Source organism: Acinonyx jubatus, chromosome E3 (genome assembly GCF_027475565.1).
Source record: "Acinonyx jubatus isolate Ajub_Pintada_27869175 chromosome E3, VMU_Ajub_asm_v1.0, whole genome shotgun sequence".
NCBI classification, from domain to species: Eukaryota; Metazoa; Chordata; class Mammalia; order Carnivora; family Felidae; genus Acinonyx; species Acinonyx jubatus.
In genome coordinates, this window is record NC_069398.1 from 25,550,548 (window position 1) to 25,566,206 (window position 15,659).

At 38.1% G+C, this 15,659-nt stretch overlaps 1 protein-coding gene across 7 annotated transcripts in view; it reads right to left on the reverse strand.

Annotated features, from left to right (window-relative positions):
• The window catches only part of GTF2I (general transcription factor IIi), a 107,284-nt gene that overhangs the window by 37,107 nt on the left and 54,518 nt on the right, over positions 1 to 15,659 (reverse strand). The window contains exons 10-13 of one of the 7 annotated variants that reach the window (XM_027041894.2): positions 11,902 to 11,958; positions 9,858 to 9,914; positions 7,840 to 7,902; positions 541 to 651 (exon numbers count right to left, since the gene is read on the reverse strand). In XM_027041894.2, the coding sequence (XP_026897695.1) occupies positions 541 to 651; positions 7,840 to 7,902; positions 9,858 to 9,914; positions 11,902 to 11,958 (288 nt within the window). Of the gene's footprint in view, positions 1 to 540; positions 652 to 7,839; positions 7,903 to 9,857; positions 9,915 to 11,901; positions 11,962 to 15,659 lie in introns of all 7 variants that reach the window. The other 6 variants (XM_027041893.2, XM_027041897.2, XM_027041896.2 and 3 more) reach the window with 6 other exon arrangements.

Consider the following 15,659-nt stretch of genomic DNA (forward strand, 5'->3'; position numbering starts at 1 on the left):
ATCCAACTCCATCTATATAATTTTACTGCTTTCTTAAGAACTTTTCCCTTTTTTGTGGTTCTTAGAATTGGTCCAATAAGAGATTTTAAGAGATGGTTTACAGTTTATTTTTGAAACACTTCTTACTGAATACCTCTTTTTAGCCTGATAATTTCTGAAAAGCAGGACAGAAAAGACCAGTCCAATTAAACACTGTACGGTGGAGGCAGAAAAGAGGGAGGGCTCCAAGGTCGTTCAGGAAACCTTCTAAAACATGTCTAAGTTGTGTGGAAATAAGTATCTACGTACAGTTGCAACCTAGAGTGCCATGTAAACTTACTACTTACTATCTATACAAATTCAATTTAAATCCGGTATTTAGGACTATGACAAATTAAAATACTAAAATGCTATTTAAAAAATGGAGACGTTCAATGTTTTAACTATACATTTTAAAGCAACCCCCTTCCCCCCAAAAAGAAAGGCTAGAACTCTGATCAGGAACAGAAAGCATTTGGAAGGACAGAGAGCAAAGGGGCCTGTATTTGACCCAGAACCTACCGAAGTTGAACTCCCTCACTTTCCGCTTCCCAGCATTGGCAGGCTCCGTGACTGGTGGCTGGGGCGGCTCGCTGCTCTTTGGTCTCTTGGTAGGTGGAGAGTAATCATCATCTTGAAAAAGAAAACCGTCATCACTGGAGGAACAGTCTAAGTGAGTTAGGGCCACCGTCTGCTCAATACTCAACATTCAAAAGGATGGGGGGAGGAGGCTTTACACGCGCGCGTAGCAGCAGCCATCAGTAGGGTCCCTCTAGGCCTATTCCTTCCCAGGCACACCTGCAGGTTCCCTACTCTTGGGTGATGTGCTCAGGTGAACATTCCTCACTTTCCTTGGCCTTACTTCATTTTCTTTCGTTTGCTCTCTTCAAATCACATCCTCATAAATCTCCCTTCTCCCCTAACTCCTCTCGGTTCCTAGTATTACAGTTTCTTTGAAGCCTTTCAAGAAAAAGATTTTGATAGACACAGATACCTACAATTATACAAATACATAAGAAAAAGGGGAGGAAATATATAGCTTGAAGAGAAAAATGCTCCAGCTTACACAAAATCCAGGCATGCATAAACAGGGAGGGCGGATACTACACGTCGAACACTTTGAACAAACACAAAACTTACAGAATTAATGAAACAGGGCGGCTACGTTATCTGTGAAACAGGTAATACTGACTGAGTGAAGACAAAACCTAGCAGAAATGAGCAATCAGAGATTTCAGTACGGAACGTGGACTACTTAAGATGTTTGTAGACGTCTGTAGCGTCAGTTCATGCCAACCTCTTCACGGACAGGTCTGCAGCTCAACTCTGCTAGGACTTCAGCTAGTACGTGAATTAAGGACATCGGAATAAAGTTAAGAGCTGTCAACGTCATCTTTTCTCTAGCCCCTGAAAATGTCACGTGGCACAGTACTAAGAGTTATGCTCCAAGCTCATCCATAAATTACTAAAAACCTCACTCTGAGAAATCCATACTGGAAACTACATATGGGGTAGAGGAGAAGTAGCCACTGTGTTAAAGGCCGTCACCAAAAGATACCACGCAGGTAAGACAGGTCCCCTTTTAGGTCTTTCTCACTGTCGCCTGACAGTTCAAGACACCGGCTCAGGGAAAACTAAGTAACCATGTAACAGCACTCGCCAAAGCAGCCAAGATCAGATTCCAACCGGAACTCACACCAGCAGACTAATGCGTTACTCTCGCAGAGGCAACAAGAAATCCAAATTTGGCCAAACATAGGACGTTGCCTGGGACAGCCACATGTAACTTTTATGTCCTTGGTATGTACATTTAACGTGCAAGGGGAAATTTGACCGAAGCCTAAAATACTTGTATGTCGGTCCCATCACAGCAGCAGAGAGCACAATCAGACGCTGTCCCCCTGGTTCGTGCACTCTGGGTTCTTCCTCTAATGCCAACCAATATTCCAGTAACCTGAAATCATTTACTGATTATTTTATCCAATAGGAGAAAAAGTCACCAATGTCACCAATACCAGATCAAGTCACATCAGGACCCATTTATGAGCTGGGAAAGACCAAGATGCTACGTTTAGGGGATGCTACTTTAGGGAAATGTTATCAGATGAACGATTTATGACACTATAACTTCCAGGTGCTAACTGCCACTGTAGAAACCCTTGTTCAAATCCAGAACAAAAGTAAACCTACCATAAAAGATTTCAAAGTTACAAACTACTAGTAAAATAAAACTAGCCCGTGTCATCTGGGCTTATTTAATTACTACAAGGATTAGTGGTCAAATGGCTATAAAAATGGTCAAGAGGCTATAAAAGACTATCAAGTAATTAAATTCAACTTACAAAGACACATTTGGGAAAACATACTGAAAAAAACCACCCCATCTTTTTCAACTCCCAGTTTTAGAAACCTAAGTATATTTTGATGCTAGTTGGTATAAGGTAAAACAAAAGACATTCGTTTCACCTATGAATAGTGTCAAACCATTTTATCTTAATTTTTAAGTAATCTCTATGCCCCTCACGGGGCTCCAACTCATGACCCCTCAGATCAAGGGTGGCAAGCTCTAAGAACTAAGCCAGCCAGGCACCCAAGTGTCAAAGCATTTTAAATGCGTCATGTTAACATTTCTTTAAAAACATTAAGCAATGACATTAAAAACAAAAGGACTGTCCCTGTAGGCTAATGTAACCTAACTATTTCTACAGTCATCATTTGAGCTGTTAACCGAATTACATAAAATGAAAACTGAAAGAGAATAAAAAAAAAAAAAAAAAAAAAACAACCAAAAAAACCAAAAAAACCAAAAACCAAAAACCAAAAAAACCTGAGAGCTAGAGGGTGGTAATGAAAGATCCCAGCAATCTATTATATTGATCTCTACTACAAACTCTGAAACGGAGGCCAAGGGGAAAGGGCACAAGAGCGTTGTCAAAACCCCTTGAATCAGTTTATTTTAGACCATAAAAGATTTCATAGGATAAACATATTTTATAAACGCAACCTCATTAACCATCAAGACAAAAAAAAAAAAGAACAAAGACAAATCTAGGGGAATATTTTTGAACCAGACAAATGAGGGAACAGATTGGAACATATTAAAAAGTGGTATCTCATTTCTTTCTCTCCAGCCAGAAATAATGACGTTCAACCTATACGTGTGAACAAATGCAGAGAGATGGATTTAATTATTTGTGATAATAAAATATATTACCACACATTCTAGTAAAAGACTATCCCATTTCATAATCACTTTTGGGGTGTTTTGTATTATGCGACACGTGGAACAAAATCAAAAGATCAGCTACGAACTTGCCCGTATCTCCCGTGGTCTTCTCCACTCTTTGCTACAAAAAAACCTGTAATTTCTTTTGCGAAGAGCATGAGAAAATGTTATTCTTGACCTCGAAATCCTTTCCACAAAGGATCAAAATTACCTACTTCTCTGCAGGAAAAATACCAAATAGAGCTCTAAATGTTTGCCTCTATCTTCTAACCAGGCCCCGCAGAGAGAACGCTGGCATCCTAATTATCGTGGTATTTCCCACATTATAATGTGGGAGCAACCACTTTTGTGTTAAAAGACACATAAGTTCAGGGGGCTTCAAATTCAAGCCCAAACTGAAAAGGTTTACTTCATCGATACTAAAAGCTTGTAAGATAAATTTCAAAATATTTTAATGAGAAAAGGTTGCTATGCGCGAGTATTTAGGCGCCATGTTGCCAGTACTAACACAAGCACCCACCACATCTTGAAAAAAGGCAGCGACGGTCCCGGGACTCAATACTTATATTTAGAACCCCCCCCCCCCCCCCCGTCTCTTTTTTGCAACATATTTACAAACACACCTAGGTATAATACAGACTTCTGAGATCAAATGTATTATGGCATTCTTAAAGCTGAATGCATTAATAGAACATGAAACAAATTTTCTGATACTCTTATGTGCAACATACTCAAACGCTAATGTTTTCATCATACAATGTGATAGCTATGTTTAAGAATTGAAATAAACTAGGCACTGTATCCCCTTCGAAATTAGGCAGAGCCGTTAAGAATTACATTACCCGTTTCAAATTAATGGATACCAGTTTTCACCCATGGACCCAGGTCCCAACTCCTCTAAAATTCTAATCTCTACATAAATAACTACAATTTCATTAAGTGACTCTTTAGCAGTTACAAAAGTGAAAACACAAACATTTCAAATACTAACCTCCTCAATCATCCAGACGCTATGAACGTGCCAGGAACGTTTGCACGATCAGCACAGCAAGTAAACACTGACGAACAGCAAAGCCTGCAGGCTCCACTTTCAGGACACGCCCGGAATTCACCCACTTTTACCTCCACTGCCACCTTCCTGTTCCCAGACAGCCAGCCAGCCCTGGGTGGCTACCTACAACAGCCTGCTAAGCCGGTTTTCCGGCTTCTGCTCTGGCCTGCTCTCGGTCTCTCACAAAGGAGAACAAAGCAGCGTTGTATCTTCAAAGTGAAGGACAGAACGTCTTGCCCAGAACCCTCCAGGTGGACCTGCCTATCTCGTTCACTCCTCAGTCCTTGGCACCTATGCGGCTGGGGCACATACAAGCCGCCTGGTAGCCACAGAAGGACGAAATGAGTACTTGAGCAGTGGAGTCCTAATTACAAGCGGTAGCCCAAAATTTACGAAGGTCCTACACATGAATATCACAGAAAAGGATACCAACAGAGGACGACGAGTAATCCGGCTGCTGAAGCTCTAAAACTGTTCTCCAATTACAGTCCGTGTGGGACTACATTCCTGGGTTGAAATATTTATGTGTACGTTTCCATGTACATGAGAAATAAAATTGAGTATTTCAAACACAGTTTTACTGAAGAAGATGAAGGATTAATTTCTAAGTAAGTGAATCTCTTTACAATCACCTTAAAGAAAAAACGAGGGTAAGACACGAACAGGAGGTGAGGCCACAGCAGAACGCACATGTGTCAATGGCTCAGGTTTGGCGACCGATACCCTGAGACGAGTGTATGATAAGGAAACCTCTCTTTGAGGCAAAAGAACTTTCCTTTATTAACATGCTAAACCCAACAATTCTGAAATATGATTTTCTCTACACTTAGCAAAGACCTGTCAGCAGTCTGGTCCCCCCAAAATGTGGGCATGATGTTGGCTAAATGAAGGCAGGCTTGGTCACATTATTCGGAAGGCTGTTTCCCAGACCGAAGCCATACAAGCCGGGATGCGTTCACTGACTTCCGGGACAAACGGGGGTGCACGAGCAGGAGCACACCGCCAGCGATGGGCAGGGCTGTGATCCTAGGTCAGCATCTGCGGTAATACCAAATGGGCCTCTTCGTTATCCCTACATAATTTCAAAAACAGAGACCAACGATAAAGTCTGATGGAAAATCTAACAAACTTACTTGATGGCAAGTTCTTTTTTTTTTTTTTCTTTTCTAGAAACTATTTGGGAAGCGCAAAAAGACACAATGGGAGAAAATCAAAGTTATCCCCAGGCAAGTAGGATTACCTTCATTTATTTGCTCTAAAGCACAGAATTTTCCAAAACAAAACTAACACCAGTCTCTAGATACACTTTTCCTTTCCAACTTGCTTTGTTCATGAAAGGCAGGGATTTTCCAACCTCAAAACTTACTACAGTAGGGGTCTTTTTTTCAGGTCACTTACTTCAAAGCAAACCAAACAAAAAACCAACCGCACTACTTCCATGCCCGTGCACTTTTCTACACAGTACATTTTATCTTCTAATGATATTTAGCTAGTATCCACCGGTTCGCAGTCATCTTTCCAGAAAAAATATACAATATGCTTATCAAACACATGTGTATGTAAGTTCTCATTTGACCTTCCTTGTTAATATCACACTTAGAGTTTACCTTCCTTAATGTATGGATGAAAAGTTAATTATCAATTTAATTAAGGCTGATCCATATCATGTGCCTGAATGTATATGCCGTGGAAAAGGACAGCCTGAAAAGCAATTACTTTGCAGTCTTCTGGCATTTCACTGGTCTTCCGAACATAGTAAAGAAACGCTACTACTCGTTAATAAATCTGGATGGCAAATCAAACTTCTGGCGTAGGTCTTAGTTTCAAAGAACCAAGATTTATCTCTCCCTCCAAAGAGTTAGGATTGAAGAGACTGACATGCGTTAGGCTCACAAGCCGTTTACTCCATGATTGTCTTTAAAGGTCTCTTGCTATAAAAGCAAGCATTTATTTTCCAAACAATTTTAATATAGTCTGTATCTGCTTTAAGGATTCATAAATCTAATGGGTTACTGGTCCTATTTAAAAGTTTTATTCTAATAATTTTAATAATCATCTATTTCTCTTATTCTCTACAGAAAGGACAAAGGTCTGAGTGTGTAGAATATTTATATGTTCGTAAGATGTTCTTCTCTGAAAATTAATGAGACTTCTAACTAAAAAGCAATTAAATTCAATTATTTAATGCTGACTACAAACAATTCAAAATTGCTTTTAGGTTAGTAAAATTATATTAATAAAAGAAATATATATATGAAATTGAGATTAACAAATGAAGTATGAAATAAATACTCATGAGAATCATCAGTTTATATCTTAGAAGCAATGAAGACAGACATTTTGAGTAGTATGAAATAGCCAGACACGATGAATAACCAAATGACAACAGGAGACAGGTTATTAAGAGAGAGAGACAGAGAAAGAGACAGAGAGACAGAGAGACAGACAGAGAGAGAGAGAGAGAGAGAGAGAGAGAGAGAAAGAAAGAAATCAAACTAAGAAAGGTTAGGCAGCAGTTTAAAAAAAAAAAAAACTCCCCAAAACTGGAACACCAAGATGGGGCAGGGGAGGAGGGATTCTTTGGAAATATGATGTAGGTGTATTTCAAATATTCATTATAATGCTGCATGCTGCAAACACATATATTTTTGTGAAACTAAATATACACATACATGTGTACTTATACACAAAATTACTTTTACATGTATATACAATAAACTGACATCTACCCCTGAGTTTGGGGACTTTAAAACAAGGCAGGGGGTAAAGAAAACTTGACATAGTGCAATTTATTGTAGTGTTTCCATATTTTACCTTAGGGAAGAGCTACTCCTGGGGGGGGGGGGGGGGCGGGCCTCTTAGAGGAGTGGTATGAGACATTAACTGAGAAGGAAAAATATCACTGTGCATTTGGTAATTATGAAATATGAAAACTGAGACTGTTAATTCTATTAGCTGAATTTATAAATCATTCTGGCTCATCTTCATTCATGCATTACCTTGGCAGAAAAACCAGGTTTGAAGCCCCGTTAGTTACAGGTATTACCTGAGAATGTATTTACCGGTATGGCTTCAAAAACAGTTTTTAAAGACATATTGTGTGTTAGCCTTCGACAGTATTCTAGGGGCAAACGCGAAGGGCTAACTAAGTGTCCACACCTTCCCTTCCACCTCACTGGGTTACTAGCTTGCTCTCTTCTATCACGACTCAACCAAGGTCATAAAATCTGTTCGCGAGCACCATCAGGTCTGATCATGGTTCTCGTTTGTCTATTTTCGGGTCCTGGGGGTAGAAGAGCATAGCTTGGTCCACGTGCGGGCCACCGCTCGCGCCTGCGGCCTCCTGTGTTGTCTACCACTCCCAAAGGCCCGGCCGCGCTGCGGGGAAGCGGGCTGCTTTGCTCACACATACACAGAGACGCTGCACTTTTCTTCACAAGCTACCTTGAAGAATGAATGAGATGCACACTTAGCCATGTGAATGTGACACATAGGTTTATGACCAGAAGTGAACTTTTGGAATCAAGGCTTTGAGACAACTAACCTTCAATAGTCACCTCAACTTCAGGGTCCTCACTTGTTTCTGAAGGGACATGCTGAGTAGAATCTTGAAAAAAATAAAATTCTAAAATGACATTCGTTATAAAGCACTTTCTATATGTTCCAACATTTTACTCATTTGTTACTCAAAAAGCAGCCTACTATATGAAATTTTACTGGCATTTGAATTCATCTCGTATTTGTTAGGTTAAAATATCTGACCCTTTTCATCGTAAACAGGGAGGAGAGAAAACAGAAAATAGGAAAACTCTGGAACACTATTTGATAATACCAAGTTACCTGCATCAATGGACTCAAAACACTCAGATTTTAGAGGAAGGAGATTATAATGGCATCCCTATTGCTTTCCTGCTGGAACTAGAAGATGCTGGGATAAAACCAAAGGCTTTTTTTCTCTTCTGTTTGCTATTTCCCCTCTCGTTTCAGAAGTCCTAGGAGGGGTTTATATTGTTAAATAAAACCACAATCAATCTTTTGCTTTGGGGACCCTCCTACCAAGCCAATGACTAGGACAAATGCATACAGGGCTCTATCCCCTACCTTTATATATGCAACATCCTTTTAAAACTTAGATACTTTATTTATAGTTGTTACTACACAAAACAAATGTACATCAGAATGTTAGTGCTAGAAAGCTCAGCTAGAGAGCATCACCATCAACTCTCTTTTCATTTTGCAAAGGTTGAGAGATTAATTGATTTGCCAAAGATTATGTTTACTTGTTAGTAAAGGAATAGAGACCAGAACCCAGGTATGACTCAACTCCGTTCATAGTGCAATGTGACAATAAAAATCTCAAACATCAAGTATTTCAAAGCCTAATATCTAATGAGCAAATTGTGGACGATGAAGCATGGCAGACTGCCTGAAGAAGCCGTGTACCATCTGTGTCCTGTACACAGGTATTTCACTGTTGCAAATATACCGCACATCTAAAACAGAGATTTTGTTACAAAGGAAACATCTAGTTACCTCCACCAGGTAAAACAGAAAAAAATTCATCCACATAATTTTCTATAAAAAGATCTCAAAAAGAAATGTAAAATATTGTTGAAAATGAGCATCTCGGTATCTCTGCAAGAAATGTTTCTCAGTTAGAAACCCTAATTCTAAAACTGAATTTGGAAAGCTTAGTCAACATTCCAGGGATCTTGAGCTCTCCCTCTACTCAGGTGGAAATTCATGAATGATTTTAAAAAGTTAAATAAAAAAGCAAATATAAGGAATAAAAATTTACAGAATAGCCTCCCTTTTTATTCCAGGAAAAAAAAAAAAAATAAAGACATAACATGACCAGTTTATGAGAGAAATAATAATACTAAAACAAAATTCAGGTACCTCACACCTGTCATTTTCCTTGGGAGAAAGCTCTAAGAATTCTTTTGGAGCTATATAAACTGCTTAGAAATAGGAAGTCATTCTGCATGATAACAGTTTCAACTCAAGGTTGCAAGAATTTAAAAAGCTGTACCACAGTTAAATTTTCACTTAATGCTACGATCAAAGGAGGACTGGCTGGTAAACAGACAAAGGAGTTCCCCAGGGTAATTGTGGGTATAAAAATCAGCAGAGAGAAAATCCCTCCTCTATTAATCCTATGTGGAAATACTGCCCTACTTAAAAAAACGGTACCATTAAATAATATGTTTAAGAATGAAATATCGACAGAAGCCAGTCATATTTTTAAGTCTAAAACATTGAAGTCACTCTTTCCTAAGAGATTCTTAATATGGCACAAGACGACCAGGAAAAAGGGCAGCATTTTGCAGCATGAAGAGTTTTACTTACCGCTTATGTTTTCATCCCCATACACTTTATTATTCAATACAGTAAAAGATGTATATTACCTCTTAGGACTAAAACAGTAAACCTGTTGGCTAAGAAGGCATACCAAAACAATCATCTTTTTGGTTCCCAATAAGGTGCTTGAAGGGTAATATTCTCTATAATAGAGAGCAAGCAATACAAATATAGAAAATTAAAAATCCCTTCATTTCTAACCTTCGGCTGGTACTTCCATTTCTGTTCCTTCATTGCCCTCGGAAGAATGATGGCTTCCTAAAGAGAAAATAAACCACATGTACTAAACCAGTAAAAACTTACATTGGAAGAAGAGAAACTAGGTAACAGTGCAAATAATTTAAGACTTATCATACAACATATACAGACTAAGTCTTTCGTAATTACAACAATGTGATCTAATTCAGAAAAACATGTAACACTTCTATTTGAAAGCACAAAAAATTATTTTAAAACATAGATAAAGCAAACCTAAGTAACTTTGGGGATTTAATATTATTTACTGTAACTATACAAAATAATTACTGGTAGATGTTGGAATTTGAGATCTAGAACAATTACGGCTCAAGGTACCATGCTCATCTGTCAATGACGCACACACAAAAACACAAATCTTTGCTCACAGCCTCTACTTAGTCTAGACAAGTTCAGGTTTTGCTATAAAATGTTTCCTGCTTTCCATTTTAACAATGTCGGAAGCTATGGAAACTAAATCCCCATCATTTAATCAAAGTTGTACTAAAAGGAAACTCGGAAGTTAAAATTTAAGACACTACCTTTAGTCTCAAAAGCATTTTAATTCAGGTAATATAATCTGCCTGCTTCTAAAAACTGGAACATAAAGCAATGTGTCAGGTTAGGCAGTCACAGGTAAACAGGCTCATCCTACAGAGCAGAAGTCTTACTCATAAATAGGAAAGAAGTAATCCACAACATTGGAGGGCCACTTAGGATTAATTGCCCGAACTGCCCCCCAGAATACTCATCCTCTGTCCTGAAATGTCTGAGCTACGAATACGGAAAAGGCTGAAAATCACTGCCTTCATGTATTAATAAAACATATTACCTAGGAGTAAGGAGAAACCACACAGGGAAAGGAAAATCCAATCTATTTTGTCATCCACTGATAGCTGAGCTGATACTTAAAAACATAGGTTTTAAGTATATTTTACCTTGATTTTTAGAGAGCATCGATTACACTTTCAAAAACTGCCAGTGTCCAGTATTTTTTAATTTCAAATGCCATACTAAGGTCAAATACTTTGGGTTTTTAAATGCCTAGCTTTCTGATGCCATAATTACTTAGGAGTCTTTTCCACTTACTCCATAGTATAAAAACTCACCTGAGCTCAAAATGCTAGGCTAATCTACAAATCGAGAGCCACAAATTATTCTTTAATTAACTTTTCAACTATGCTTTCTCAACACAGTCCCAACCTCCACCCCTTTAACGTTGTTAACATCTGAATGCAAGGAGCCCTGGGTTCTCTGACGGTAAAGTCAAAGAAAACTAAGGTGTAAGGTCAAAGGATAATGGAGCAGAGAGCAGCATTTAAAAATGCAGGGTGGTTAAAGGATAAGGAGTTAAGGTGGTCGTTCCACCCTATACTACAAGAGGGCAGGTCAGCAATGATTCTACGTGTCCTTTCTGGTTTTGCTTTTGTTTTTTGGTTTTTTTTTTTAATCTGAAATAAGCAATTACATTGACATAAAACCAAAAAAAAAAAAAGAAAAAAAGGAAAGAAATCCCACCCAAAGAATAGATAAAAGTAAAAGCCATCACAAATAGCCTATGATCATCAAGTTGGGGCACTCTATACAACAATTCCCAGAAAAGTATTCAAGTAGCAAACTTTGGGATTCATTTACAAAGTGGCATTTCACAATCTTTCTAAAAACTAAGAATCAACATGACCTTATCGATATTTACATTCCTAACTACACAATAAAAACCTTATTTCTGACTATTCTGATATAAGGTATAAATGTGTACTTTACCTTAAATATGAAAGTGTGTCATGTACCCATTTCGAGATTCATTACTAGATTCACAAAAGGGAAAATTGGTTTTGAAAAATTGTTGCTTGTGAAGTTCATTTATGTTTAAAAAAAAGGCCAATACATTTTTTTCCTTTTCCATTTAGAAAAGTAACAATACAGATAAAATACTAAAACACAGTCTGTGCAATATAAAGAACATAACATGAGAACAGTATGTGGGAAAACAGAAGTGAAGAGGTTATACCTTGTAAAGACTTCGAAAGGGGGAGTTTGTCATCAACATCATCAGTTTCGGAAGGGCCTGCTTTGGAATACAAAGATAATACTTCAAAAGTAATCCCAAAAATGTATTTTGGGTCACTTTAGCAAACGAATTTGGGTGAGTGAGATGGAATAATACAGCCTTTTCATGAACAACAACAAAAAAAAGGCAAAATGAAAAAAAAAAATGACAAAACGAGTGGCATCTGCTTATGGTCTTACTGAATGGAAAAGGTGTGCTCAGATAAATTTGTTATATAGACAGTCCAAAGTAATTTTGAAAATGACCAGACATATGGATCGAATGGGAATGACAGGTCTCAAATGGCAGACATGGGTTTGTCTAAACAGTACAAGGTTGGTTTGTAACAGCAAACTGCAACTTTTATACTTCATACAGGTTTTAAGTGCAGGTTTATCTTATAAGGTAAGTATTTCTTCCTTCCTTTACAAGTATTTGCTTAATCTTTTGTCATGCTGAAGAAAACTGCAGAATCAAATTGTTATATCTTCCTTAGAATCTCTAGAATCACGTAATTAAAATACCAGTAAGCTTGAATGTTCACTGAAACAGAAACATGACAAGCTAAGTTATTAACTCAGAATTCCGTCTTTCCTGCAGGCCCATAGGATTCTAACAACTTCACACTGTTCTTTCCAATTATAAATGTAGGAAGTCTTCTGAGTTAACTAAACATTCACATAATGCTATAAACATTTTGGTGATATATTACACATAGGAACAAGCTTGTTAGTGATGAGAGTAATCAATCTAAAACAGAGAACAAAACATTGCGTTTTTAATGGCTACTTAAAATAGGGTTCGTGTATTAAAATGAATACAAACCACTTCACTATCTCTGAGTATGAACTGGATAGTACCCTAAGACTTTTGAAAGGTGTCGCTAACGAAGGAGCAGCTTCACAAAGCACCAAACTAAGCAAAGAAACAATTTCCTAGAAAATGCACAAACTGTATTTGGAATTTCAACTAAGAGCAAGAGGCTGAATGAAAGAGACTTGAATTCAAATGCCAGATTCACTGCTTCCCAGTCAAGTGTTCCTGGGTAAAAAATACACAGAAAATAATTAAATCATAACTAAGGTTGCTGCTTGACCTGTAAGCATAGCTTTAGCTGTTTTTTCACAAGTTTGGTTTTGTAGTATTCTCAGTAATGCTCTGTTCTGTTCCAAGATTTTAAAAGTAAGGTCCTCTTTAACACAAAGTACATTTTTGTACGATTTTCAATGTATAGGATTTCTATCTTTTAAATAACCTGTTTACTCTGGATTTCTAATTTTACTAATTAGATTATGTACAGAGAATTTAAGATTATCTGTGATCTGCGAATCACAAGATTATCTGTGAACAAATCCATTTTTGTAAAAGATCCACGCTTTGTAAATTTAACTGCTGGGTGAATTCTATATGTGCATATCAATTGGCTTATCTTTCCAAACTGTAGAATGCAAATATTCTATTTATCATCTATAATAAGTATTCGTTGGCACATGATGTCTCAGTTATCAATGGCCACTTGTTGGAATCTCCCACATGAATGCAGATCTAAAAATTTATTACAGTTGTGTCAGTTCTTTATTTTTATTTTTATTTTGAGCTATAATGTAAGGTATATATGAATTAATGACCACTATATCAACTCAGTGAATTATAACTATCCATATCATGTAGTCTAACTTTGTATACGTGTTACTTTTTTCTTTTTCGGCCTCAAATCAATATTGCTAAGCTGGATTTTGGGTGGTTCCGATTTGCCCAGTATGACTTCACAGATCACTATACCTTCACATCACCTATGAAGTTGGTTGCATTTTAGCTCTGTATGTTTTAACAGCACATATTTGGGTTTTCTTCATTGTAAAATACGCAGCCTACTTCACCCTCACACTCAAAACGCTGGTTGTGACTACCCAGCATGAAATCAAACATTCCTACTGCTCACACCTGAACACCACTATCCTGGGGAAAGACTGGTAAGTACACAGAGATATGTCCTAGCCTATTTTTTTTTTTTGTCCTAGCCAAAAATTATGGAAGAAAACACGTATGTGAAAGAATGAACTACAGCATAATTACACAATGTACTATCACAACAATACTATTAAATCTCTAGGTGACAAGTAAATCTCAAAAACTCACACTGAATGAGGGACACACAAGAACACGTACGTACCAATATATACAGTACGACACCATCTGTGTCAAACTTAAAAAACTAAGAAAATACTATGTGTAAAATGCATGCTCACACAGACACTTTTGTGGGAACAGGTATGCAGTAAAGGCATAAAATCTTTATTCGTAAGGACAACCTTCAACTTCAAGAAAATGGTTAACTCAGAAGAATAGAAAAGAAAGCAGAAGGGCACCTGGGTGGCTCTCAGGTCATGATCTAACAGTTCCTGAGATCAAGCCCCGTGCTGGGCTCTGTGCTGACAGCACGGAGCTTGCTTGGGATTCTCGCTCTCCTCTCTCTGCCCGTCCCCCTTCTTGTTGCACGCGCACTTGCTTACTCTCTCGAAATAAAGAAATAAACATTAAAAAAAAAAAAGAAATGGAAATTTGGGACACATATTAACGTGTTATATACTGGTGTGTTTTGGGGGGTGGGGAGGAAAATGATGAAATAGTAAAGATTCTATAAACCTTGGCAGATGTACGTTATGTGTGTACATTTCAATATTTTATTTAAAAAGAAAGCATTTTAGAAATACAATGCAGCAATGCAAATAAGTGATCTATAAGCATACCCAACAACATGTCTCACAAATTTTAGGTTTTATGTAAGAACCCTAAAACAACAGTATGTGCAAAAGGATTCCATTTATGTGAAATACAGAACCAGACAAAACTAATCCAAGTTCTTACAGGTCAGAAGAAGGGTTACCACTGGAAAGGGGTTGCCTGGAAAGGAGCCCCAAGGAAGGAGCTTCTAGTGATGATCCTGGCACCTAACAAAAGCCCCCTCAGAAAGCATGAAAGGAGAAACAGATCAGGAGGCAGCTGGAGATCTCAGAACTGTATCCCTGACGGAAGGGGAGCAGTCAGAAATAGCAGTGAGGCTAACAGACCTAGACGACTGTCAGCCCACCTTAACAAAGTCTAAACAACGGAAAGTATACAAAGAATAGTCCCCAGTTGTAACAGAAGTGAACTGAAAATCAGTAACAGAAAGATATCTGAAAGTCCATAAGTATGTGGACATTAAAACTACACACTTCTGGGGCACCTGGGTGGCTCAATCAGCTGAGCGTCCGACTTTGGCTCCAGTCATCATCTCACAGTTTGTGAGTTCGAGCCCCACGTCGGGCTTGCTGCTGTCAGCACAGAGCCCGCTTCGGATCCTCTGTCTCCCTCTCTGCCCCTCCCCTGCTCACACTCTCTCAAAAATCAATAAACACTAAAAAAAATTTTTTCCAAACCCTACACACTTCTTCCACTATGATCTACATACTGGGTATCTATCTCCCAAAAAAATATAAGAACACTAATTCAAAGGGATACATGCACCACTATGTTTGCTGCTGCATTACTTACAGCAGCCAAATTATGAAACAGTCCACATGCCCATCGACTGCTGAATGGATAAAGAATATGTGGAGGGCTCCTGGTGGCTCAGTTGGTTAAGCATCCGACTTGAGCTCAGGTCATGATCTCGTGGTTCCTGAGCTCGAACTCCACATTGGGCTCTCTGCTATCAGCGTGCAGCCTGCTTCGAA